Source organism: Puntigrus tetrazona, chromosome 6 (genome assembly GCF_018831695.1).
Source record: "Puntigrus tetrazona isolate hp1 chromosome 6, ASM1883169v1, whole genome shotgun sequence".
Lineage (NCBI taxonomy): Eukaryota > Metazoa > Chordata > Actinopteri > Cypriniformes > Cyprinidae > Puntigrus > Puntigrus tetrazona.
The window spans coordinates 5,196,520-5,222,190 of record NC_056704.1 but is presented as its reverse complement, the minus strand read 5'-3'; the positions used below and the strand labels follow the sequence as shown (position 1 = coordinate 5,222,190).

At 39.9% G+C, this 25,671-nt stretch overlaps 1 protein-coding gene across 27 annotated transcripts in view; it reads right to left on the bottom strand.

Annotated features, from left to right (window-relative positions):
* Window positions 1-25,671, bottom strand: part of baz2ba (bromodomain adjacent to zinc finger domain, 2Ba) — a 75,421-nt gene that overhangs the window by 15,207 nt on the left and 34,543 nt on the right. For 11 of the 27 annotated variants that reach the window (XM_043241506.1, XM_043241519.1, XM_043241511.1 and 8 more), the window contains 16 exons: window positions 20,632-20,799; window positions 13,900-14,097; window positions 12,910-13,065; window positions 12,387-12,592; window positions 12,049-12,258; window positions 10,838-11,431; window positions 7,565-8,165; window positions 6,250-6,540; window positions 4,409-4,469; window positions 3,670-3,778; window positions 3,297-3,398; window positions 2,521-2,737; window positions 2,341-2,433; window positions 2,195-2,256; window positions 1,946-2,011; window positions 1,038-1,103 (listed from right to left, as the gene is read on the bottom strand). In XM_043241506.1, the coding sequence (XP_043097441.1) occupies window positions 1,038-1,103; window positions 1,946-2,011; window positions 2,195-2,256; window positions 2,341-2,433; window positions 2,521-2,737; window positions 3,297-3,398; window positions 3,670-3,778; window positions 4,409-4,469; window positions 6,250-6,540; window positions 7,565-8,165; window positions 10,838-11,431; window positions 12,049-12,258; window positions 12,387-12,592; window positions 12,910-13,065; window positions 13,900-14,097; window positions 20,632-20,797 (3,198 nt within the window). In that variant the 5' untranslated portion in view covers window positions 20,798-20,799. The remainder of the gene's footprint in view (window positions 1-1,037; window positions 1,104-1,945; window positions 2,012-2,194; window positions 2,257-2,340; window positions 2,434-2,520; window positions 2,738-3,296; window positions 3,399-3,669; window positions 3,779-4,408; window positions 4,470-6,249; window positions 6,541-7,564; window positions 8,166-10,837; window positions 11,432-12,048; window positions 12,259-12,386; window positions 12,593-12,909; window positions 13,066-13,899; window positions 14,098-20,631; window positions 20,800-25,671) is intronic. The other 16 variants (XM_043241512.1, XM_043241521.1, XM_043241514.1 and 13 more) reach the window with 3 other exon arrangements.

Below are 25,671 nucleotides of genomic sequence, written 5' to 3'. Positions count from 1 at the left end.
GTGCTGTCACTTTTTATCAATGTTAATTACTTTTTAAAGAATGTGAAGGCATTTCCATTTGATGGCATAGGGCCTAAATACATTGCGGATATGCTTTCTGATTATAAACCTAACAGAGCACTCAGATCATTAGGATCAAGTTAGAAATACCAAGGGTTCACACAAAACAAGGGGAGTCTGTTTTTAGCTATTATGCTGCCCGTAGTTGTAACCAGCTTCCAGAAGACAACAGAACTAAAACTTTAGTTACTTTTAAATCCAGGCTTAAAACTCATCTGTTTGGCTGTGCATTTGTTGAATGATCACTGTGCAAACCGATTGCACTGTATTTCATATGTAATCATTTTTTGATCTATCAACTGCTTTTAAATTGATTTTAAATCATTTTCATATAATTTTCTGTTTTACCTACTTTTATGCAAAGCACTTTGAATTACCACTGTGTATGAAATGTGCTATACAAATAAACTTGCCTTGCCTATTTAAAAGTATTTTTTTCCTTAAAAATAAATAAATTATCACAATTTCTACATGAAATAACTATATCATGGTATGCTGTTATAGTGACATCTAATTATTTATACCGTACAACACTTTCATCATACTGCCCTAAGAAAATCTGTGCCTTTCAAAAGCCTACGCTTGACACAAGATGGCTGCAAAGCTAACGGACGTGACTAAAAGCCACAATACTCGACAAAAAAAACCCCTTCATTTAAATAAAGAAGGCTATTTAGAGCAGGTTGCGTATTCTAGTGAGGGCCCCGTGTGTACAAGACATGAAAAGATGCACTGTGCATTTTTCATTTTAAACAACAACAGCAAAAATCCAGATGTCAAGCTAATTTTCCCCCACAGGCCGGCAGACATCAGTCAAACAGAGGCTCTGCTCCTTTGTTGTGGCCGAGGAATGTTAATGGTTTGCCGGGGTAGGTGAGAGCAAGGGAAGTTTTCTCGGGTGGGGGTGGGGTTTCACGGCGATGATTCATAGTGCGCAAGAGTAGGTGTGTAGCATCTCTTCTCACTGACAAACTGACCTTTATTCGCTTTTCCGCCTCCAACATTTTGGCATTGGCAGCCTCCTCTCTCTTTTTCCGCTTTGCCTGCCAATGCAAAACAGGTCTGGGTCAGACCAGTGCTGCCGTGCTGGGTATAAACCTAAATTAAACATGCTAAACCAACATCTGTTTTATTTATAACTTATACTAACACTTTGATTGATGTGTCTGCGAGAGGAAAAGCGAGAGCTGGCATCGAAACATTCAAACACACACACACACACACACACACACACACACACACACGTACAGGAAAGCCCTTCTGTCTCACGTCTTGCCATTGTTGCGCTTTCTCTAGCTACAGATCACTGAGTCAGTGATTGAGAATGTTTTCTCTTCAAGTCCGTGTCAGAATCAGCCCAGAGATCTTCAAAACTATTCAATATTCCTCGGGCTCTGACAACGGCAATATAAAAAGAAAGCAAAGGCGAATTAGCTGAAAATTTAAATACGTAATTACAAACAGCAAGAAATCCTGTTCAGAATGGCTTGCCAAGCGTGTCAGCTCCAATTTGATTTTGCCCGGCTAAAACACTTTTGAAGCCTCTATAATTGGGTGAGTAAAGTAAACAGTGTCTTCCTCCTGCTACTTATGCAAGAACTGCCATTGTCTGATGGAAAAAAATCTTTTATGTCTAATTTACCTCTGGTTTGAAACACAGGAGGCAGCAAATTTAATATTCAAAAACTGTCCACCAAAACCAATTTAGCATTAGTCCCGATGAAAATTATGCAGAACTCAGAGCCCCAAAATGCTGGTGAGTGATTCTGCTGTGGTCCGGGCTCCATGTTAAACAGGAACCGAAGGGGGTGGCGTGTATTTTAAGAATGTTAAGCCTATTTCAACTCTTTTAATTTATTATTTTCTTTCCGCAGTCACTCCGTACCTCGAGAATCTGCTGTGCGCGGAGTTCCTTCTCCATACGGATTTGCTGAATGCGCTTTATCTTTTCCTGGTAGGAGAGGAGGAGGAAGTCTGTTAATTGAAAGTGCTGCTGTGCATTTAAAAAAGTCGACTGGCAGCCGCGTGCTGCAGCCGTAGAAGCACCGCCGGTCTCCGTTCTGTAGTAACGCTTATAATCTCATACCAAGTGACCCTCAGACTGACCAAAAACCGGTTTCCTTCGCAAACTCACCTGCTGTTTGAGAATCTTCAAATGCTCCTTTTGCTTCCTCCTCTCTTCTGCAGCCATAATAGCTGAACGAGAGACAGAACGAGGTTTAAGAGAAACGTCTGAGCGCCATTGTGAGTAATAGAGTGATATTCATAAGCCTGGAGTACCTTGCTGTTTGCGGGCCTCCTTGGCAGCCCGTGCGAGTGCCTGCTTTTCTAGTTTCCTCATGAGCTTCATTTGAGCCGCCTGTCGGGCGATTTCTGCAATGAAATCAGACAAATCTCTTTCATCAATATAAGCGCTAGTGACTATGAATGAGGTGAAAAAGTCAAAAAGAAGCACTTTACCTTGAGCCTCCAGCTTGCGCAGCAGTTTGGCCTCGGAGGGACTTGGAAATTCGCTCTCTCCTAGATTAGGGGGGCGACCTTTTCGCCGCCGGCTGCCCGAAACCTCACTGCTGCCCCTCGACTGCCGCTCGGAGTTGGGCGGACGACCTCGCCGGCCTTCCATGGCCAAGATACGGGGGATGACCTCTTCCTCTTTCAGAAGAGTCCACTGCAGACCCTGAGGGAAGCAGGGGACAGACGAGGGTCAGACTTATGAAGATGATGGCAGAAACTAATTTTAATCTGGTTCCTTAGAAGATTGTCACGCCACTAATGATCATGTGACTCTATAATCATTCGGTAATATTCTGAAATGTTATTCTCAAATGTAGATCCAATTTAGGCAAACAAATTAAAAAGCATGAAATGAAGTAAATTTAAAAAAAAAAAAAAAAAAAAAAAACAAGAGAGACGATTTTACATTTGAATCAATAAACTGTCCCAACGTTTGCTCCACTGTATCTTTAATCTAAAGAATCTCTTTCAACACACATGACAGACAAAACATGAAGTAACACCCTGTGGAAACAACGAGCGCTGATTATTGCACAGACTCCCTACAGTTTAAAAGGGGAAATTCAGGCTATCGGGGTTCAATCAAATTCCCTGCCCTGTTCAAGATGAAAGAGAGATACAGGGAGAGCGAAAGAATACGAGCGAGAGAGACAGAGAGAAAAAAAAAAAAAGAACATAAAGAACAAAAAGAAAAAGAAAAAGAGGAGATGAAAGGCATTCACCTGGGGTCCTTCTCTGGCTTCATAGAAGTCACCAACCCTTATTTTTGCACTGAAGCTAAAATTATCACGTGTGATGTCAGTTATTCCGTATCTGGACAGATACTACAGAAGAGAGAATAATAGTGATTTTGTCAGACAGGACATCCAGAGAGCCATTAGCACTATAATGGTACCAAACTGAAAGCAGCCTAGCACACTTGCCATAACAGTGCACAGCTAGCTAAAAGTGACCAGATCACCTAAATAAACTGCTGGATCTTACACCAATAACTGCTTATGGTGCACTGGGAGAGTAAAGGGGTGGGGAGTGAGGCTTCCTGAGCATTTTGTGGGGTCTAAGCGTCAGGCAGAGTGGAAGACGGGTAAAGGTTACCTTTACGACATCCGGGTACTGTCGCAGCCGCTTGCCACACGGGGCGTAATATGCAACGTCTCCCTGCAGCCGACCACCCACTGTTTTCATCCTGGTCTCTCTTTGCCAGCTAGAACAACGACATACACATTGAAGAAGCAGAGCGTAATACAACACACCTGCACAAACTGCTTGATAAACCGAAGCATTTACAATACAATACAATATTTTAATGCAGTATAATTTCATCGATTGATTATTTAAAGGCATGTAAGTCGGAAGAAGAACAAGAACAAACTGAAGAAAAAAAAATAGAAGGAAAAAAATAATAACAAAAATAATTTTAATAAAAAATCGTTTAAACGTCATAGAAAGGCATGATAGTTTTAATAATGTGTAAATGTTAAATGACCAAGCTGGCACCTACATCGATTTGAAATGACTAAAAACCTTTTTTCTAAAATGTATTTCATATAATTTGCTGCTGCATTGAAATGTGCCTACAATCATTCAAAGAATCTAAGTACGATGGCATTATACCATCGCTGTGAAATACTACCACTGCTTTGCTTTCTTTGAATGGGTCTGTAATAATAGAGAAAAGAATTCAGATTTGTGCAGAGTATTTAAACATCTGCAGTTTTAATGCGATGTTTGCATGAGACTCGGTGCTCTGCTGCTTCAGAAGCACAGAATGCAGGGCTGCGGTTAACAGGTGTTGAGTCATGCTGCCACCAGCGTGTGTCATATTTAAACGTACCCCATTTCCAGCGGAATCCGTAAATCATCTTCATTCATCACTCGCTTTCTCTTCGCAGAGCCTGAGACAAGACAACAGCCAGACAAAACACATTATAGCGCACGCACACACTTTAAGCAAACCGGTTCATCATCTCTTACAAATTACAACTCACATAATGAGCAAACAACATCAAACAAAACCTCGATTTTTATTTCTTCTGCTTTTGATGGTGCCTGCATGCATAAAACTTGTCTTTAAAATTCCAGGTCATTTCAATGCGATAGCTAAAGCATCCTGAATTGTGGTAACTTGGGGTGCAGTGATATAAAAATTCTGTCTGATACCAAAAAGCTAATTATTTCATATAATAAAATTATAGTAATATATGTTGAAAAGTTAAAAGCTTCACATGACAATGGAAGATCGATTATGTAAATTGTTTATGTAAAGTATTTTCAAATAAATTAAAAATTAAACACCACAATCAAGTAAATGTAGGCATCATTCTAATTTACATGATTAAAAATGGATAATAATTGTAAGATTTGCATATTAAAACATTGTTTTTACAGAATAAAAACTAATTAGATTTTAGATTAAATTGCACGTAAAAAAAAAATATATTGAACAATAATTAAACTTTTGTCTTTCTTAAAAAAAATTATTACTTTTCTGCATTAGGAATATATTACATTAAAAAGATGAGCAGTTATTAAACAGTTATTTTAATTTGTATTATATTATTTTTCTGTATTTTGATAAAAAAATTAATTAGAAATAAATTCAGCATAAGAGATAAAACCATTTAACAAACAATCTTACCAATCCTAAACTTTTGAACAGTAGTGCATTCAAAACTGTTTTTGGTAAACATCTGATCAAATAACAGCAAACTAATAACTCTCCTTAACAAGCCATGTCATTTGAGGTATCATTCATGTCTGCAGCACGAAGCGATGCAAGATAATCTACATGCTCAAATTTAAAGCTCAGGGTGTTGTTGAAAATATGAGTAATAGCAATAGCGACACTAACAAAAACCACGGGAATAAATGAACAAAATCATCACTCTCATCTCTCTCCTTTCGAGAAGTGAAGTCTGCAAACAAATCGGGAGTTAAACGAATCTCTCAGCAGCTCAAATAATGCTCCAAAAACAAATCATCACAGTAATTCCTCTCAGCTTATTACAGATTCCTCGCGCTTTTCAACGGACACACTTCGGCTTCATTAGAAAAAGCGCTTCATTCCATCGCGGTGAGGGATGCTGAACGCCGTCCAAGAGCAGATGCACTTGTGTGCCATGTTTGCTGGATTTGTGAGTGTTTTGTTTAACAAATGTCTCTGTTAGCTTCAGAAGGAAAAAACAGATTAAGTCAGCCAAACAGAGGTGGTTGATGTGCCTCAGCTAACAGGTTAAGGCAAACACGGGTACCGGAGTTAACCCAGACACCACACAAAGAGCTCTTGTTACCAGCTACGTTTACCTAACCCTAAACCTGACCCCCGTATAAACCAAAGACACAATTAATGGCAAAAGTTTAATATTAATTCCGTTTAGGGTTTTTTTTTTTTCCTGGAAAACATGCCAAACAGAGCTCAGTCCAAGGACGCACACCCAAATAGACGGGCACAAAGGGAGCCGAGTGATGCCAGACGCCACCATTTATCTTTCTAAAAATAGACGCTCCGTCATCTGAGTGTGACAGCTTGCACACAGACAAATAAACAAACAAAAGGGCATAGACGTACACACGGCACATGCTCAACCCCATGCACACTTCGACACTGACAGAGCTCCAAAGGAAGGCGCCGAGCATATCCGGTTTTAGTTTAGTAATGACGTTGCCTGTGGTTACCTGGAGAGGTGCCAACAGAGTACGATGAGGAGGGAGAGCTGTGATAGGTCAAGGCACCGGAGCTGCTCACAATGGTGGGCGTGGCCACACCGGAGGGCTTAATGACTTGGAGGTTTAGCGGCAGACAGTCAGACAGGCTGTGATTGGTGGAGGAGTTCAGATGGGAAAACCCCTTGCTGAGTTTCTGAGGAGTCTTCTCTCCATCGGTGTCCATCTCCGTGACTCCATCCTTGCGCTTCTTTTTACCGCCCTCTGAGCCGTTCATCTCGCTGTCTGAATTACTGTCTGACTCTGAGAAATAGAAGGCGACAGGAGAGGACATGAGGCGGTGTGTTTATAGAATTGATCATTATAACATGTCTTGTGTTATTGGTTGCATCAGTGAACCAAATTAAAAGGAATAGTTCACGCAACAATGAAAACTCTGTCATCGTTTACTCACCTTCGGTGGTTCGTATTGACTTGATATTGTAAAGACAAAAATACAGTCGCAGTCAATGGGAACCAAAATGTTTGGTAACAAACATTCTTCAGAGTATCGTGTCTCGCAGAAAAAAGAAAGTCATACAGGTTTGGAAGTTGAGTAAATGGTGGCTAATTTAATTTCTTTGCGGAATGTTCCTTTAAAGAGCAACTGAAATAGCACAATGGCAAAATATTTCATTTTCATTCGTCCAGTAAAAAATAAATGATATTTAAAAAGAAATTAAGAAAAAATTTATTGCTTTTTATTATTAAATATAATAAAATAAAAATGTATCTGGCTTCATAATGACTGAGGATTGTTAACTAAATTTTTTATTATTCACCACTATATATCGTGAATAATTTCCACAGACCTTCGTGGTGAGTTTTTTTCCAAAAAAAGTCATTTTCAAAATGTTCATTCTATTTAATCATATGAAAAAGAAGCGGGAGATTCTTTAAAACAATCATTCCATAACTTGATGCATTTGCTAGTGAAAATGCAAAGATATGCAGTATGGAATAATGAAAGGCAAGTTAAATTGGATCATAAATAAAATGTTCTGACTTTAAATAGTAAGGATTATTCACTGAAATTCTTGCCATCCACAATTATATATGTGTGTGTGTGTGTATCATAAACAACTTTTTATAATTTATAGTGTCTTTTCAGTTTCATTCACTTTAGTCATATGGAAAAGAGCAGACAGGATACTCTTAAAACAGTTCTCTTGTGTGTTCCATTGATGTCTATGTATTTGGAGCGAGTAAATAAGTACCACATTTTAATTCCTGAGCAATCTATTTCTTTAACGCATTTAAAAAAAACCTCTCTCCTTGGGCATCTCACCTGAGAGACTGTCATCTGAATCCTCTTCATCATCATCCTCTTCATCCTCAACGTCATCGTCCTCATCGTCTTCATCCTCAGCGGAGTCATCTGAGTCTTTGCTGCTGGGCAGCTTTTGTTCAGCTCCGCTGTGTTGAAACAGGTCCACCAGAGACTGCACCAGGTGGTTCTGGGATAAACCCCTCCAGGCTTCTAACGCTTTGGGAGTCTTGCTCTTCCGGGGCTCACGGGTGCGGTTAGGAGTGGGAGACGCGGAGGCGGGGCTCTTGCGGCCTCCCGTACTGAGGTTGACGGGCACATCTGAGCGAGGTTTGGTGGTGAGGGCCAACGGCACATCCTGGGTGCTCTGGATGACTCCGTTAGGCTGGCCCAGACCCAGCAGGCCGTGAGAGAAAGGCAGACTGGAGGAGGACACACCTTGCGCTGCAGGGGGCTTGGTCCTACCTGACGCTTCAGAGCTGAGCTTAAGAGGGAGCGAGGAGGAAGAGGAGGATGAAGATGAGGAAGAGGGCGTGAGTGCCTCTGCCTTCTTGTTTATCTTATATTGGCTCTGCTGTTTCTTTAACTGGAGAGGAAACGTCTGGTCCTGGGACAGGAAAGACTGCAGGAGGAAAAACAAAGAGAACGATGATGGAAAGAAACTAAAACAAGTCTATATCGCTTCCAATTCTCATTTAACGAAAAGCACAAACTTTAGTTACATTAACAGAGAAAGGGTCAAGTGCAATATTTTTACTGGTCAACAGGTGAATCTGCACATATATTCATTCTTTTTTTCGAGGTATTTGATAAAAATGTATTCATTTAATAATTCATTTAAATTATTTTTTGTTTTAAATATTTTAAACCAAGCCTGTGATGGAAGAGCGGAATATTTAGCAGCCATTACTTCATCTTCGGTATCACAAAAACCCTTCAAATATAGATTTTGGTGCTCAGTTATTATTGCTTCTCAGTTATTAATAATGGTTATTAAAGCTGAAAATGTTTTTGCTGGATAATATTTTAGTTTCTTTGTCGAATAAGAAATTCAAAAAGAAGAGCATTAATTTTGAATAAAAATCTTTTGTAATATTATAAATATCTTTGTTATCACTTTTATCAAGTTATTGCATTCTTGCTGATCAAAAGAAGTATTTATTTCTTTTTTTCCCCTTCTTTTTAAAGCTTTCTTAACTCAAACTTCTGAATAGTAGAGCATAACAGTCTCCACAAAAATATTAAGAAAACTTTGCACAAATTTCAATATTGATCATTTTAAGAAATGTTTCATGCACCAAACCTGCATATTAGAATGATTTCCGAAGACTCATGTGACACTGAAGACTGGAGTAATGATGCTGAAATGCCTCTATTTTTATATAAGGTGCAGTTTACAGCAAGGATGATATATTTAATGATAGCTATAAATATAAAGTTTTAGCACATATCATTTAAATTTTACGACAGTAGTGAACTACACACCTCTATAATGATTACAACGCAGAGGAACGATATTGTTCAATCACTTTTAAACATTCCACATTGAGAGTATACATACATCTGATGTGTTAATAAAACGCACTTTTTTTTACTTCTTTTAATACAACTAAATCTATTTCTCAAAAGCAATATTACAGAAAGCACCGCTATGGAGGAATACCATTTTAGAAACAAAGTGAAACAGGACTTTTTTTTTCCTTGAACAAAGCACATCTTCAGAGAAAGTGAAATATGTACACTGAGAGCGAAGACGAGAGGAGCAAGAAACAACAAATTGACTGATAAACAAAGAGAGAGGGGAAAAACAGCAGAGAGGGAGAGGTGGAGATGTGGTAATTGCGCTGGTTGTCATGTGGCTTAAGTGCTGGTGGAGGAAGAGTGTGAGTGAGCATAATGCTGCTCTGACTCACCGAAACGGAGAACAACAGAGCGGCCATGACACTATCAGCTCCACAACATTCATTAAGAAAGAAGGAATGCTCAAACACTGCCTGCCTTCGACCACTCAGCACAAACACATGTAATCTTCATAGTACCATTAGTACCATCCAGACACACCAACATAAATGTATTGGAAACTTCATTTTCTCGCTTTGTTTTCCAGAAAACTGCTGTTTTATGAGGTTGCTAGGGAATTCTAGATGGTGTTGCCAAGAAGCCCACCTCCAGGTGTCTGAAGTTCTGAAGCATTGTAATAAACCCCTTAAGTACGTAACAAAAGCAACAACAGATCAAGATTTATTCCACATTGTGGACTCAAAGTGAAACAGATTTTCAAAAGAAAAAAGTAGGTGGGTTCTATCCATCGGTTGTTGATTGGATGAAGGCAAGCTAGCGGTAGAAAGATTGAAGTCTGAAAGATTTGTCTAAAATTTTAAGCAAAACAAATAAATACATGGATTTAAGAATCATATAGAGTAAGATAAATGATTAAAATCAATTTATGGATTTTATTGAACTTTCACTTTCCTTTCGTACGGTTTTATTGTCTGCCAGACAAAAGGAAAAAAGAAAAAAGTAAAGCATCTCAGCAAGCCACATGTTTTCAGTAAGCGCACATGGCAGATCCTCATGTATGAGCAAGTGTACCATCGTTAGTTGCCTTAGTAAGCACCACTAATAAAATCTAAATATTATGAAACTGTTCCTCGCCATAACATAATAATAAAACCACTCTGGTTAATTACAAGTAGAAGAAAAAAAACTATATTAACCTCTTCAACAGTAATTTCAAGGCAACAAAAGAAGAGGTGAGGAAAAGGCACATTTATTACACTCATTTGCTGAAATCTGGACCCTTAAGAAGTCATGGAGTTAATTGCCTGTTGGTTTTGCTTCAGTAATTCTAATAAAGCGATGCACATTGTCGCTTTCATTTACCAACTAAAGCCACACAGTAGGGAAGCAAGTCCTACTGATAAGAGAATGGAGCTGTCCTTTCTGTCCTTCTCTGTGCATTTCTGTCTTCAACACACTCACACACACACACACACACAAATAATTCTCTCTCCCCCTCACATTCTCCCTCTCCGTTACTCTGACCTTTTCAAATAGGCTGGTCAATAAGGAGAGACACGTCCTGAATACCAACAGCACCCTAAAAGCGATAATCCTAAATTGGCTTAAAAGATACGGACACAAACTGTGGAGAATTTGCTTTAGCTGGTTTGCTTTTCTGGAAAATGAAAATGTGGACACCGGCCTTGAGGGAAAAGCCAGATTAATGTATGGACTTGAAGGATGAACAGTCTTGCATTTCTCCTGCCAGACCGTGGCAGACTGTCTACTCACCTGTTTCAGTCTGTAGTCAGCAGTGACTTGTGCCAGAGAACTTTCCAGCATCTTCCTGCTGGTCAGAGCGTCCAGCGCCGGAGACTGGGACTTCTGGGAGGACGCTTGAGATTGCGCTTTGAGGGAAGGGGTGAGAGGTGGCGGTTTGGGGGAAGAAGACAGGGGGAGGGGTTTTGGAGGGGAGGGGACCGAGAGCGGTTTGGGGGAGGAGCATAATGAGAGTGGGAGGGGCTGAGGTGAGGAAGTGAGGGTCTTGGTAGTGGATGTGGTTTTTGGAGAGGAGGTGCGATGCTGTGGAGAATGTTTAGGAGAAACATCTCGCCGTGACTGTGCGATGAGCGCTAACGGTTTAGCGCCTGCAGCCAGGCCTGTGGACTGGATGACGCTGGTGTGGAGGGGTCTTTCCCTGGCTCTGCTGCCTGATAGAGAGAGCAGAGGGGGCTGAGACAGGCCTGGCGGAGGTGGAGAGCGATGCAGGTGCACTGGAGGAGAGGGCTCTAAAGGTGCAGTGCCCGGCAGGCCTCCGTGGAAGTCTTTGGCTGCCAACAGCCTGGTCTTTTCCTTCCTACTGAGCCCAGAGTTTGGAGTCGCAATCTGAGCAAACAAGATAAAGAGAAGCCCATTTTGTGATTAAGGTTTTGTTTTAAACACCTAAAACAGTCAACAGCCACTGACCCCCGTCATTAAACAGTTTGTTTTTGCTACTCGAAATTTAAGACACTCTCAAAAAATATTTAAGCCTTATTTTAAGATTCACACATTTAGTTCCACTGAAATTAAAAAACTAAATAAATATAATGTAATCCGTATTTGTGACTCATACTTAAATTAAATGAGCAAGAAAAGGTAAAACTTCGGCACTCTGCACTAAAATTTATTTAAATACATTTTTAAATGCATTTATTCAGTTTGCTTAGAATAAGCATAAACCTGTCCATTGTGAAAACAATTAAATATATTTAGTCAAATTATTTTTAATTGTGGTTAAACTATTAACATGGTTAAAATTTGGCACGCATCTGTGGAACAAGCAATTTTTATTTAGTTAAAAAGTTTGAGATTGATTGAAGTTGACGCATTGATAAATATACAAACCTAGTTATTATAAAAAAATCATTGCATTTCAGTGGTTCAGTGGTATAATGGTAAGGCTTGAATCTTTTGGTTTCCTGCCCAGAAACAGTAATAAGTTAAAATGATCAGCATCTTACTTTCATTTTCTTTTTCTTCTGCCGCTCCTTTTCTGAGTCTGACTCCTCGCTGTCTTTACTCTGCTCATCTTCGTCTTCATCATCATCATCTTCTTCCTCTCCAAGATCATCGATATCGCTGCTGCTTACTCCGTCGCTGTCAGTATCCAGCGATGATCCAGATTCACTCTCGCCTACGCCAGACCCCTCTACCTGCTTCTTTCGGGCTTTCTGCATGGGTCGGCACAGACGTCGATCATGAGTCAATTTTACTGAATTCAACACACGGTTAAATATTTGCCCATGTTTAATGATTGTTTGTGTGTTTAGACTGCAGACTGCACGTCACGGTGTTGTACCTTCTCTTTAGGTTTCTGTGAGGGTTTCTCCTGAAGCTCCCCTGTGCTGTTGCTATGGTGACTGGCCTTGCGGTCGCGGGCTTTGGCGTTGAGTGTCCGGCTGTGTTCAGGGGGCCGGAGAGCGGGGGAGGGGGAGGCAGAAGCCGAAACCGTTCCTTTAGCCGCAGATGGAGACAGCGAACGACCGTTCACAGCTCCGTTCACACCTGCGCGCAAAAGAGTTCACGTCAACCAAGCGGATTCTTCTAAACTAGGCAAATTCTTGCTACAAGTTACAGAAACAAATAAAGATTTCCATCAACATATACACTATGTCAAATAGCCCTCGTCATGGATTTCTGCAGAAGACCTCCTTATGAATTCAGCACTGGAGGCGACTGCTCAAGGCAATGATTACTGCGAGTACACCAGCCCGAAGGCTACATTACTGCTGCATTACTTTTATTTAACTTTAAGTCTGCCTCCAAGGGATAGCATACATTTCCAGGAGGCGGATATAGACTAAGGTTTTACAGAGTAATACCTTTAGAGGCCTGACTGCTCTTGCTGGGTGTTTTGGATGTGTAAGGATTGGCCTCGTGGTTGTGCAGCGGCGGGGCAAACATAGGCGGCAGACCTAGAAAAGGCGGGAAGAAGGCTGGAGGACTCCGTCCATGTGCTTCTGCTGCTCTCCACCATTCTAAGAAAGGAAAAAGCAAATGACCTCATAATTTCACTGTAGAAAATCTAAACGAGACAGGACTGAAATAAATATTTGATGATATCCTTATTATTATAGAATTATGGTTATACGCTTATATAATAATACACTATTATTTAAAGAGGTAGTTTTATGTTTAAAAGGATAGACAAATGGAAAAATCTTAATGAAATCTGAGCGATTTCTGTCCCTCCATTTACAGCGTATGCAGCTACCACTTTGACGTATTTAAAAAGTTTATATGATGAAAAGGTTTTATATGATGAAAAAGTTTTATTTAATTGAATTAATTTAATTTAGTCTTTTATTTACATGTTTACACTGATCAGTAAATGGAAACAGAAGCTCAGTCTTAACACAGAAGCTGAAATGTGTTGCGTAACACCCAAATTTAGTAAGAAATTTACATTTTGGGTGAACTATGCTTTTATTATTTGTGTATGGATTTTTTTTGTCATTAAGTTACATTGTTATCAAGCCTTCGGTCATGAATAAAAACCCATACATACCGTAAGCATTATTCTTTTCTTTTTTTTAACGATTACATTATTATTAATATTATAATTATATTTTTGCTTAATATTAGTTTATCAATACTATACCTTTATGTCAGTTGGGTAAGTATAAAACAGCAACAAACACTGTTATTATTAGTATCAATAATAATACAATTATGTATTATGGTTACACTATGGTTTATTGTTTCTGCCATTACAGAATTGTGGTTATATTGTATTATGAATTTTATACTTTTGTGTCATTTGGCCAAATAGGACTCTGTGTCATCTGGCTTTCCTTCACACACACACACACCTGTGAAGGCTCCTAGCTGCGGGTGAGCTGCGAGGGCAGAGACCCCCAGTCCTCCTAGACCCCCAAACTCTGGGCGGGCCGTTGCCGGTGATAGCAGACCAAAGGCTGGGTGGGCCATGAGCGGATACGCGCTGGGCACAGAGGTTACTGAGCTGACACTAAAGGGCTGGTCACTGCCCGTCATCCCAAACAGAGGACCTGTCCCATCAAACACACACACACAAAAAAGAAAAATCACAAAATTAGCATTTAGTAATTATAAAAACAGAACCGTTTCAAAATGTAAATGTTTAAGACAAACAACAACAACAACAAAAACATTTATATAAGTAACAATAAAAATGAAAAAGGTTTTTTTTCGCATTGAATGTAGTAAGAATATAACTCTCTCTAGTGACACTCTAGGAATAGAAAGGAAAGTTATTTGTATGAGAACAAGAGTGAGTGTTGAGTGATTCAGAGTTCAGAGAGCTTCTGTGCGTTGTGAGTGTTTAAAGCATTTTGTCAAGGTGTGTGGGCATGTGTGTGTGTATCAAAGAGGTGTTCAGGATGTTGCATGGCTTTCGGTGTTTGCACGCCTATAGCGCGCAGTTTCAGCCCCTGAAGCCACATCTCTGGAAATGACTGTGAGCAATGAAGCTGCATTTTCAACCACAAAGGCCTGAGACGTTAATGTTTGCACGTCCAATAAAGGATTTAAGCATGTACAGTTTCGGTTTTGCATTGTTTGCCTGTAACATGAGAGAAGACATGGAGGGGTTTCCTACATGTCCCCAGAAATTAGCTAAACATTACGAAACCTTCAATTGGGTTAATTTGGAGACGTCTTATGAAAGGAGTCATTCTTTATATACACATATATATATACATATATATATATATATATATATATATATATATATATATATATATATATATACACAATAAAATGCTGAAGGTTTTCTGTTAGGGGTAGGGCTAGTCTATTGTATTTATAATTAAATAATAAATGAAAAATAAATAATTATTTATTAAAAACTAAACGCAACAGTCTTTGCCTTCATTTAGGCCGCTAAGTAAATGTGTGTGAGAGACTCAATGAGAGACAGTTTGATGGCTGTTAATGTTAATGTAATCACAGGCTTTCTGACAGTATTTGATTAATAACTATGATCAGACCAAATGAAAGTCTCCGCGTGATAGAACAAGGAAGAAGTGGGAGAGAAGACGCCCAAAGAGCTCCTGCATCTCCACAATATTCTGTAAGATATCGCAGCACCCTCTCCGAGTTCGATAAATCACTTCAATCTCTTGTTTGACATTGTATAGGCTCTCCGTATACATGTAAACACAGAGCTCTTCATATTAATCATCGTCGTCATCATCATCATCATCCAGATTGCATCCTTTCTGGGATCGATCTCCTCTGGCAGCGCTGATGCTGCCCATTGTCTCCTTCAGGAGTCACATGTAATTTCTAAGCCGCATATTTCATGCAAATTCAATTTCCATTAGGGAGCACAGAGAAGAAAGGCTTGAGCGCACCGTTCCGCCAGCACAGCACCGCGCCAGCTCTCTCTCTCGCGCGCACACACACACACAGAGAAAAGTGATGATGGGAAATACAGGATTTTTGCAGATAGCTATAACTCCAGGAGGGACAGAGAGAAGGAGAGGGCCTTGACTTCCCTTTGCTGTTGTTTATGTTTGAAGACTGTAGGAACTGTCTGCTGCATGCAGATTTTTTTTTGCACAATTTTTCCCTGGAGTCCACTTACAATGTTTGTCCATTTAAAAAAAGTCCAAGAAAACAGTCATAACTTAGTCTTACATGGGCATTTTCCAGCCTCTGAACCTTTGCTGTTTTTGTTACTGTACCTTTAAAAAGCACTTTATTCTCTATTTGATATACATTTCAGTCTGTTACTTCATTCATATTTGCTGTTGTTCTGCAATTATTTAATGACAAAATCCAGTCATTTAATTAGAAACACAAGCGATTTGGAGCTGTACATGACACATTTTTTTGAAAGCAACTTCTGTGTGAGCTGTGCTTCATACGACACTACTGACAACAGACAAATAGACCACTCCTCGCCTCCAAAACTTTGTGAATGCTGACTTGGAATATAGCGAACCCACAGTCATATCAACAGCATTTTTGATTCTTTGTCATCATTTCATCTTGACACGACGCTGGTCACCAGTTTAAGCAAAACTTCTCCATTTATCTTCCGCAGAAAAACACAAGAGTGAGCAGACAGTGACAGTTTGGGTTATTATTCCTTAAAAAGCCAGAGTCGCGCAGCAGAGATGCCACCATAAAACGTAGTGACGTTACTTTATTGATTTTGAAAGAGTGTGTTATTTTTCACTGATAATATTTAAGCACGTCACATGTCTGCTATCTTCTGAAAGTCATTTAGAATTAGAACTAGTGATGCTGGTTTTGTACATAGGTTAAGTCGATTTGTGATTCCATCTGAATCATCCAGAGAAGCTCACTTACCCATTGAACAATGAGCAATATTCACCCAGAATCAATTTAAACCTACAAAATGATGAAGGTCTTTTTGCATGTAAGTAGCTGGTGCTCTTGGCTGTGAAACAGTGTGCTTTAGAGAAAAAAAAACACTGGGTTTTAGACTTAGTTTTACTACATTGGCATTTATTACAGCAACTTATCTGTCTATTAATTTTTTGTTAAATTCATTAAAAGAACTGGCTCAAAGGGTCGGTTGTTACTGAATCAGACCACACTGGTCACACCGGCCAGTTAACTCTATTTCAAAAGAGCAGAAAAATCCTGTTTTGCATGATGCGTCTTCTTTTAATTAGGCTCTATGGAAAAGAGAAGAAAGAATACGACAGACAGCTTTCAGTTCCCGAGCTTAAGGCCTGTCCTTTTTTATTTCTCACACCACAAATCTAGTAGAGCCTGTACGTTTCGTAGGTTCGTCCTGCTAGACAGCGGTGACGAAACAAGGAAAAAAGGACGAAAAGAGGGAGCTTGAGAAAGAGAGAGGCGGATGTGAAGATAAATGAGAGGAAATATTCCCCCAAAGACCATCATCCGCTCCTGCTGGCACACATACACACACACACACACAAACACACACAGTGGCAGAAACGCCAGTTTCATATTAATGCGCTTTCAGCCGGCAATAATTAAATCAGCCTCTGAGAGGAGCAGAGCAGAATTACCGGATTACCTGATATCCTTCTTATTTTATCTTTCTCCTTCGTTCTCTCTCACCGTCTCTCTCTTTCTTCGCTTGTCCCCCACCCCCCCACCAACACACCTTCCCATGTTCTCCATCTTCTGACAAACCGAGCCATCTTGAAAAGCGGCACTGTCCTCCCCCACCTGTCTCCTCGTTCGTTCTCTTATGTGGGATGCGGCGGAAGCCGATTAATGTGCCCTCCGTTTGCATCAATCACATTTCTACAGACAGATCTGACAGCCGACTTAATTGTCTGTGTGTCTGAGGGGGACGGCGAGAAAAAGTGCGAACATGTGGCCGCCGTTTGTTCAGCGAGAGGTTAAAATATTCTCTGTTTAAGCCCAGATGCACCTCGTTCTCGACCTGAACATCATCTATCGCTCTGGCACGCTTGTGGGCCGGTGATTTAGTGGGACAAAGTGTTAATTGCGTTTAAAGCGGTAATGATAGCGCTGTGAGAACCTGTCGAGGGATAGTCTCATTCTGAACGTTAATCAGCTCAACTAGGACTGAATTACCGAGGTCCTCTTGTCTGTTTAACCCAAGTAAATCACTTTTTGGTTTTTTTAAATGGATCATTCTTTGTTTTTGGGATTTCTTCCAGTTTCACATGAGCAAAAATGCTTATTGTACAGGTAATCACAGTCATAGTGATATAGAGTAATACAGCACTCTTGCTCATGAAATATCATTTTACAGCTGTAAAACTGTTCTGTAAACAAAAAGTACCATACACAATATGGCCAGCTATTTTATTCTTGCACAGCCAACAAAAATAGTCCCAAAAGAGGACATAGCAGGATCAAGTGCTGGAATTCTATGTAGCAATCACAGACAAGTGGAGTGATGCAAACTGTCCCAGGCCTATTTTATAAAACTCAGCACTCTTGGAATTCAAAATGACATGTTTTCAAAATAAACTATTTAGTGGGTTACCGAACAAACTGGCTGGGTAACTGGTCTTCAGAATAATAAGGCTGGTTTCAGGTTCATCAGTGAAGCAGAATGGGAAAAAAATGCTGACTTGTTTCTGTCTAGATACACTGTCTATAAAAAAAACCCAATGAGGTGATCAAAAATAGCAACAAAAAATTTTGAGTCCATGTTTGGCTGTAGCAGTGATGCTTTAAATTTAAAGATTAACATCTAAAAGGAATTATAGCATGGTTTAAAGCATTGTTAGTACGCTAAAAATATCCAAATGTTAATATAACAATGTATATATAAAATATCCAAATGTTAATATAATATATATATATGTATATATATATATATATATATATATATATATATATATATATGTATAGAGTCATCTGTTGGATTAGTCGACTAGTCTTGCATCATTAGTAGATAACTACAACAGAGAGATACAGTGAACATTTGAATGGATGTAGTATACGTTTAGTATAGAATTTAATCTGCATTATCTACATGAATACCATGGCTCAACTTGCCAGAATTATGTGCAGTAACCACTAAGTCATGGATCTGACTAAAATTGGAGCTTTACAGTTTATTTCTGTGAACACAAAACAACAAAGAGTTGGTGAATACTTGAACCCAAATTTTGCTGGGTACTTGAATTTCAAGAGAGACGAGCCGGAGCTGGAATTACATATTCAAAAATCCAAAACTCTGAAGGGAATAACAGTAAAAACACAAAGGGTCTCCCTTCACCGTGACTCCTCTTGTCTGGCTGGTGAGGAAGTAGAAGAGTGGAAAGCCGTGTGGAATATCAGCTGTTAATGAGAGTCTCGTCAGAAAACGACACGGAGCCAAAAACGAAACCAGAGCAGACAGAGCGAATTACAAACAGGAAAGAGTCAGCAGAGCCTTACAAACTTCACAGTTTATAGAGGAGAGGAGGATATTTAAGAGTGTCAGGAAGGATGGAGGGAAAGCTGTGTTATTGTGCCTGTGCGTTCACGTGTGCGCGTGTGTTTATGTGAAGGGGGGTGGAGAGTGAGATGACAGCAGTATTAACAAAGGCCTAGTTAATTGGTTGAGATTCATTAATGCAGCAGCTTTTCAATTTGCAGCCAAAACTGTGAGTGCTAAATCCTGGACGGTGTTTTCACATGCTGAACAATAAGTTGGTAATTACGACAGGAGCAAGTCGGTGGCTTTCTTCAGCCCCGACCGAGCCACAGAACGAACGGGGAGAGGGAAGAGATGCTTTATCAGGTAGAAAGCCTATGGACAGTTGGAAAGTGATTAGCTAATATACAAGTATATAAAAAATTAAAATTCATTTATTTACCTGCTCTAATATCATTTCTAACCTGCGTTTTCTTTCTTCTGTGAAACACAAGGGTTTCAAGCCCCCCCACACCCCAAAAAATAGGTTCAAACATTTAATTTTACATCAGTGATTTGTCACTGTTTTTTTTTTTTTAATTTATTTAGTGAGAAGCCTTTCACAATCCAGTGGGTGAGAGAGAGCTAAACAACATAGACTGAATTGTGAATTGTGAAAAAGAAAAAAAAAAATTTCACACTTAGATATTTTTAAGACATTAACTGCTGAAAATCCTCCCCACCTCACAAACCTCTTTCATGATTGCATCAAATTTAAATATGATTACTTAATTATAGCAAATATTTCGCTCAAGTCAAATCTACTCACATCTTGCTCACATGAAGCTGTTGTATGGCTTTAAATGGCTTAAAGGGATAGATCACTAAAAAAGGAAATTCTGTCATTCAGCTTCATGTGAATCAAAACCCATAAGGCTTCGGTTCATCTTCAAACAATATTTTTGATATTTCCTCACCATTTTTGTTCGTCAGTTTCACACAATTTTAACTTTCGCTCATCAAAACTTCAAAAGACACGACAGATTTTAAGATTTTATTCATATATAACAGAAATAAAATATCATCAATGATAAATGTAAGCTCAAATGTACCTGTATATACTACCTTTATTATGCTTTATTATGCTATATATCTAAGCTAGTATATACTTATATATAAAAAACTTATTTTATTTTTTGGCTCTCAACATCCCCATCCCCTCTCTGCAAAATTTTCCGTTTGTGTTCCCCTAAAAAAAAAAATTAAAAATGAAGTTTGGAATGATATGAGGAACAGTAAATGATGACAGAACTTTCCTTTTTTTGGCAGAACTATCCCTTTAACAGAACAGAAACTGAGAAAATGAACACTTGTGCCTTATCAGACAAGACTCAATCAGCAGAGAAGATTTGCGCTTTATCACATGTCACTCAGGAAAAAAAAGATGCTTCATCAGACAGGAAGAGAGGTCCCTGATGACATCAGTCTCCAATCTGCCGCCAACCACGCAGTCTAAACTTGGAGACAGGCTCAAAGCGTGCCTGTGCGACACTCGGCGGTGTGTGTGTGTGTGTGTGTGGAAATGTGCTGGCGTGTGATTGTGCGTGAGTTTTGACTGAGCACTTTTCACACTGTAACAATAAGCAACCCTTGCGTCAGAGCATGAAAGAGCGCGCGTGTGTGTGTGTGTGTGTGTGTGTGTGCATGTGTGTGTGTGCGCACAAGTTCTGACCGCATGTGCCGAGCGAGGCCGTGGCTCCGTGGTTCAGGCTGCTCTTGGCATTGGAGGCTGCTGTGGATGAGGAAGAGGAAGAGGAGGAAGATGTTGACGCAGAGGTGGCGCTGTGGACGGAGGCCGGGGTGGTGGAAGGCGAGGCCAGCCGTTCTCCAGACTCCATATCTGTCAAGCACAATCCAATCGATAATTAGAGCAAGCTCTTGCACACACACACGGCCTGCCACTCTTCCTTTCACATTTCACTTGCCATGAACAATATTTCTATTTAACACCAGTCGGTCTCCTTCACACACACACACACACACACACACACACACACACACACACACACGCACACGCACATACATACACACGTCTGCTCGTGAGACAAACCAACCCCACACGCATATTTCTACAGGACCACACATTAATGTCCCGTTTGGGTTTGTTCAGCTTGTCACGTTAACCATTCATTCACTGTCGAGACCCCCTTCAATAGGATTGAAGAGAGACTGACATGGGCTCACACACATTTACACACACACACACACACACACACACACACACACAAAGTGAGCAGCGCACTGATTTACAAGACTATTCACAGCCATTTTTACGCAGCGTAAAACAAGCGTTCTCACACTTGATGTGCTTAACAGGCAAATTATGCCTTTAACTGTTTCTGTGGAGATTTCACAGTTTGGAGAGATGCATATTAAAGACAGTCGCACGCCGCCAACATATACGCGCACAAAACCCCACAAGCCTTCTTGAATTTCTCTTTCCCTCCTCAAATCATACCATATCCGCACGTACTTTAAACGCATGAAAATACGATTAGCAGCCGTTAGTGTGTGATTCAAGCTGAAAAAACCTGACTGCTGAAGACAAGTGAACTGTTTATGCGTTCGGAAATCTTGAGCTTGGTCGCACAGCCGCACGGATGCTAATGTCATGAAGAGATTTGGATTTGGGAAGCGACAGAGAGCGCCACGGTATAGCACACATGGCTTTGTTATTCTGTCATTACATATAAACACTCGTGGCCTGTCCCCCGAGCGGCTCTCCTTCTTGTATGTCTCTGCTACACACACACACACACACAGACACACACCGATTAGATCTCAGAGATGGAAGCGTCCATGGAATATCAACTAACAGCCCTCGCCTGAGAGCAATGCCGAAACTAACACACACACACACACACACATAATGAAAGTGTCTGAATATTGGCGTAAACAGCAGCAGAGGCCACAATCTGCCACTGCGGTTGTTACCCCCCTCCTTTCTTTCGCTCCACCTGTCCTTCACTTCCTTGTCTTTCGAATCATTCCTCTATCTCTGCTTTCTAACCATTTTCCCCTCGCTCATACCATGCCTCAGAAAGGTCAAAGATCACCAGGTCATGACCCTGCCAATTCAAGTTCATGGCAGGTTGCTCTACGTGAACGTTAGCTTGAAATTCAGCCCTAAATAACCACCTAAGACTGCTCAATGAAAAACAAGGATTGTTCTACACAGTGCTTGAATACATCTTGGTGAAAAGTAAATCAAAAAACGAACGTTCAATCGGATAACACATTTGATCACAGACACGGTAATAAAATAGAAAAAAGCAATGCTGCAAGTCACTTTATTTACAGAAACACATACAGAAAATGTTCTAACATGTACAACCATGTCTCACATATAAGTCATAAAACATCAATACATTTTGAATTACATGTTCAAAATAAATCATATCATGCAATAGAGTGTAATATGTCCGAATTAAATGATGTTCCATTTATAGATTATTCACCCTGCTGTTTAAAATTTTGGAGTTGTAATATCTTGCAAAGTCACTTATGCTCATCAAAGCTGCATTTATTGAATCAAAAATACAGTAAATAAAGTATAGTAATAAGGTGAAAAAATACAGCAATAAAGTGAAATAACATTACAATTTAAAATACATAAAGCAAATTAAAATGTTAATTTTAATTTAATGTACTGTAGAATTTCACAGAATTTCAAGTAGAAATTTCAGGAGAAAGTAGTAATATTGCAAAAAAACATTGCAACTTTTTTTTCCATCCATATATATTTTATTTAAAGTATTTATTTATTAAAATAAATACATTTATTATTATGAAAAATAAAAAAGTACAAGTCTTTTGTAACATTATAAACGCCTTCATTTTTGACAAACTCAAATGTATCCTTGCTGAACAAGTGCATCAAATTCTTAAAAAAAAAACTTAACAGACCTCAAACGTTTGAGTGGTACTGTATATAGGTTATATCATCTACCTCTCTACAGCTTATCACTTAGGGTGATTACCTTAAACATCAACGTTAACAGATGAGGGTCTCAAAATAATTCATAACAACAACCATGATTACAGCAATAATGGTATGCCAGGGTATTTAAGGATCCAATCCTGACTTAATTATCAGAAATTAAAACAGCTTTAGCATCAGAATTAGTCTGATTTTATAGCTAATTAGCCATCTTCCACTGTGGCACTGGAAGGCAGGCATCATAATCTCCGTGAGCTGCGTAATTAATTTGACTTGGTGCACGCGGCCAATGAGATTGTCGAAAAAAAACAGCAGGTCCCGGATCCTGCGAATGAGTGAATCATATGCTAATCGCGATCCGGGTGCTTTGCGGGATCCGTTTAGTCCGTGCAATATGGACGACACCTCCGGTTCTCAAGCCAGCCGGGAGAAACTCCATTCCCATGAACGTGCTTCCAGAGAGAGACACTACATAAAGCTGTGTGTTATTTAATTTAACCCGAAAATCAATCATACACTCCTGAGGCAGTGAAATATACTGCTGAGGTTGCTGTGTTTGGGAGACAGTGTGAGTGTAATTTAAGTTTCTATGCGTGTGTGTGTGTGTGTGTGTGTGTTACTCGTAATGCCTCGTATCTGTCTCCAAACGCACACATGACCCACACTTCTCACTTGTTATGGCCCGTGGTAACAGATGGCCAATGCTAGCCACGCTAATCTGCCAACAGAGTCGTCAGCATGGATCAGTGCTAATCAGAGCGCGCCAGCAACCACACAGACACAAAGACTCCATTTTCCTCAACCAGAGCATGCTCAGCACAGGCCCGTCACCTTCCCGGTGACCTGCGGCAGGGGAACAGCGACCTTTGACCTCATATCGCTGCTTATTCCCAGCTGCAACCGCATAAACGCTCATTCCTACAGCCAGCAACCGGAATACATGCTATTTTCACAAGGGCGTAAGATTGTGGTTAACGAGTGTCCAAACGCATCCATCTCCCGGCCCTTATGACTCATTGATTGGTCGCAGAGCCGCGTCGCCATTGGCTGGAGCAGCTTTCCTGAAGCGTGAGATGGCTTCGCCTGTCGCAAGACACGGTTGCTTGGTGACACTGGCAGTCACACCACCGTCAGCGTCCCAGGATGCACAGAGAGAGAGAAAGAGAGCATGTGCAGCGTTGTGTTAAAAACACCAGCCTCTAAATCAAGGAGGGGAGGGCGGATGGTGAGGAGAAATGATATGTGGGCGGTGGCTTGTACAAAGAGGTGTGGGATTCACCTTTCTTTCTTCAGCCGTCTCAGTTGTGAGTGAGAGGGTATTAGATTTTATGTGTGTGTGTGTGTGTGTGTCCAGCCACACAGATGAATAATCTAGAGGTCTTTAAGAAAAGCAGGACGGGACGGTCGGACTGATAAAATTGATTTCTGAGCACTGCAAGTTTCTCCGTGGCTCCGTGCATCCGTGTCAGTTCAAGCAAAATAGAAAACTCTACAACTCCGATCATGAGCCAAACCGTCCGGTTTATCCTAACGCAAGGAGACAGATGCCATTGATCACGTCAATGCGCCTTTCCACCGTAACAAACATCACTCTTGTGCTACACAGTATCAGAGAGTTGAAATTCAAAGGATGGGAACGTGATTTAAAGCTGTAATATGTGCATGTGTGTGTGTGTGTGTGTGTGTGTGTGTGTGTGTGTGTGTGTGTCTTTGCGTGTTATGAGTAACCAGAGACCAGCAGCTCAACCCACACCCAAACAAAGGGCCCGTGACAGATGGTGGAAAGCTGCATGCTGGGATACTTCGGCCTTTCGTCCGTGAGCTGTTCTGTGGTCCAATGAGGAGTTACCAGATCCGCTTCCACAGCAACATAGATCAGCAGATATACAGAGCGGATCGTCTGCCCAAACAATGCCACACAAACAATGCAAAATGAGACCTGATGTCCACACAAACACACGCACGCACACACCCCTACCTACAAGAGGACTTACACGCATAAGTGCATGTTAAAAGAAGTTCTCTTCACAAGCATAGTGGTCTTGCAGTGAAATGGCGGATACTTTTGCTCTGATCTCATGATCTCTCAGTCTTCTTAAAGTCAACTGGAAAGCATCAAGCACACATTCCTTTAGGCCGGCTGGTGCTGTGCGCGCGCACGCACACACACACACACACACACACACACAAAACACTGCTGCTGGTCACGCCCACACTTGTAGTTGTTGAAGTGCATATAAAGCAGCTACATTTAGCCCTAAGCCAGGGATGGATCCATTCACACACACATACACAAAAACTTTTTTTTTTTTTTCACAAACACTGAACTACTATAACAACACTGCCTTCTGCCTTGTAAAATAATATATTTATGAGTTTAAAAACTAATAAATCTATCAAATAGACAGGTTCTTTATTGTTGTGGTACATGATGTCACATTGATTTGTGGTAATGATTGAAGTTTAATTTCTACTATATTTCTGTCAGATATGCAATCAAAAGCTTTAAAATATATTGTTAACAAAATGTTATTATAAAAATTAAAAATCATTACATAAATCTTATTTTAAGAAAATTAAACTAAAATAAATACAATTTATGAAAATGAAAAGTATCTCTACATGTTTTTATTTTACATAATGATGCACATACACTAACATAAATAATAATATTAATATTATTTTGCAAGGCTTTTTATAGATTTATTTGTGATTTATAATTTTTTTTATTGTAAATATTATAAATGATAAAAGTATACACATTACATTGTA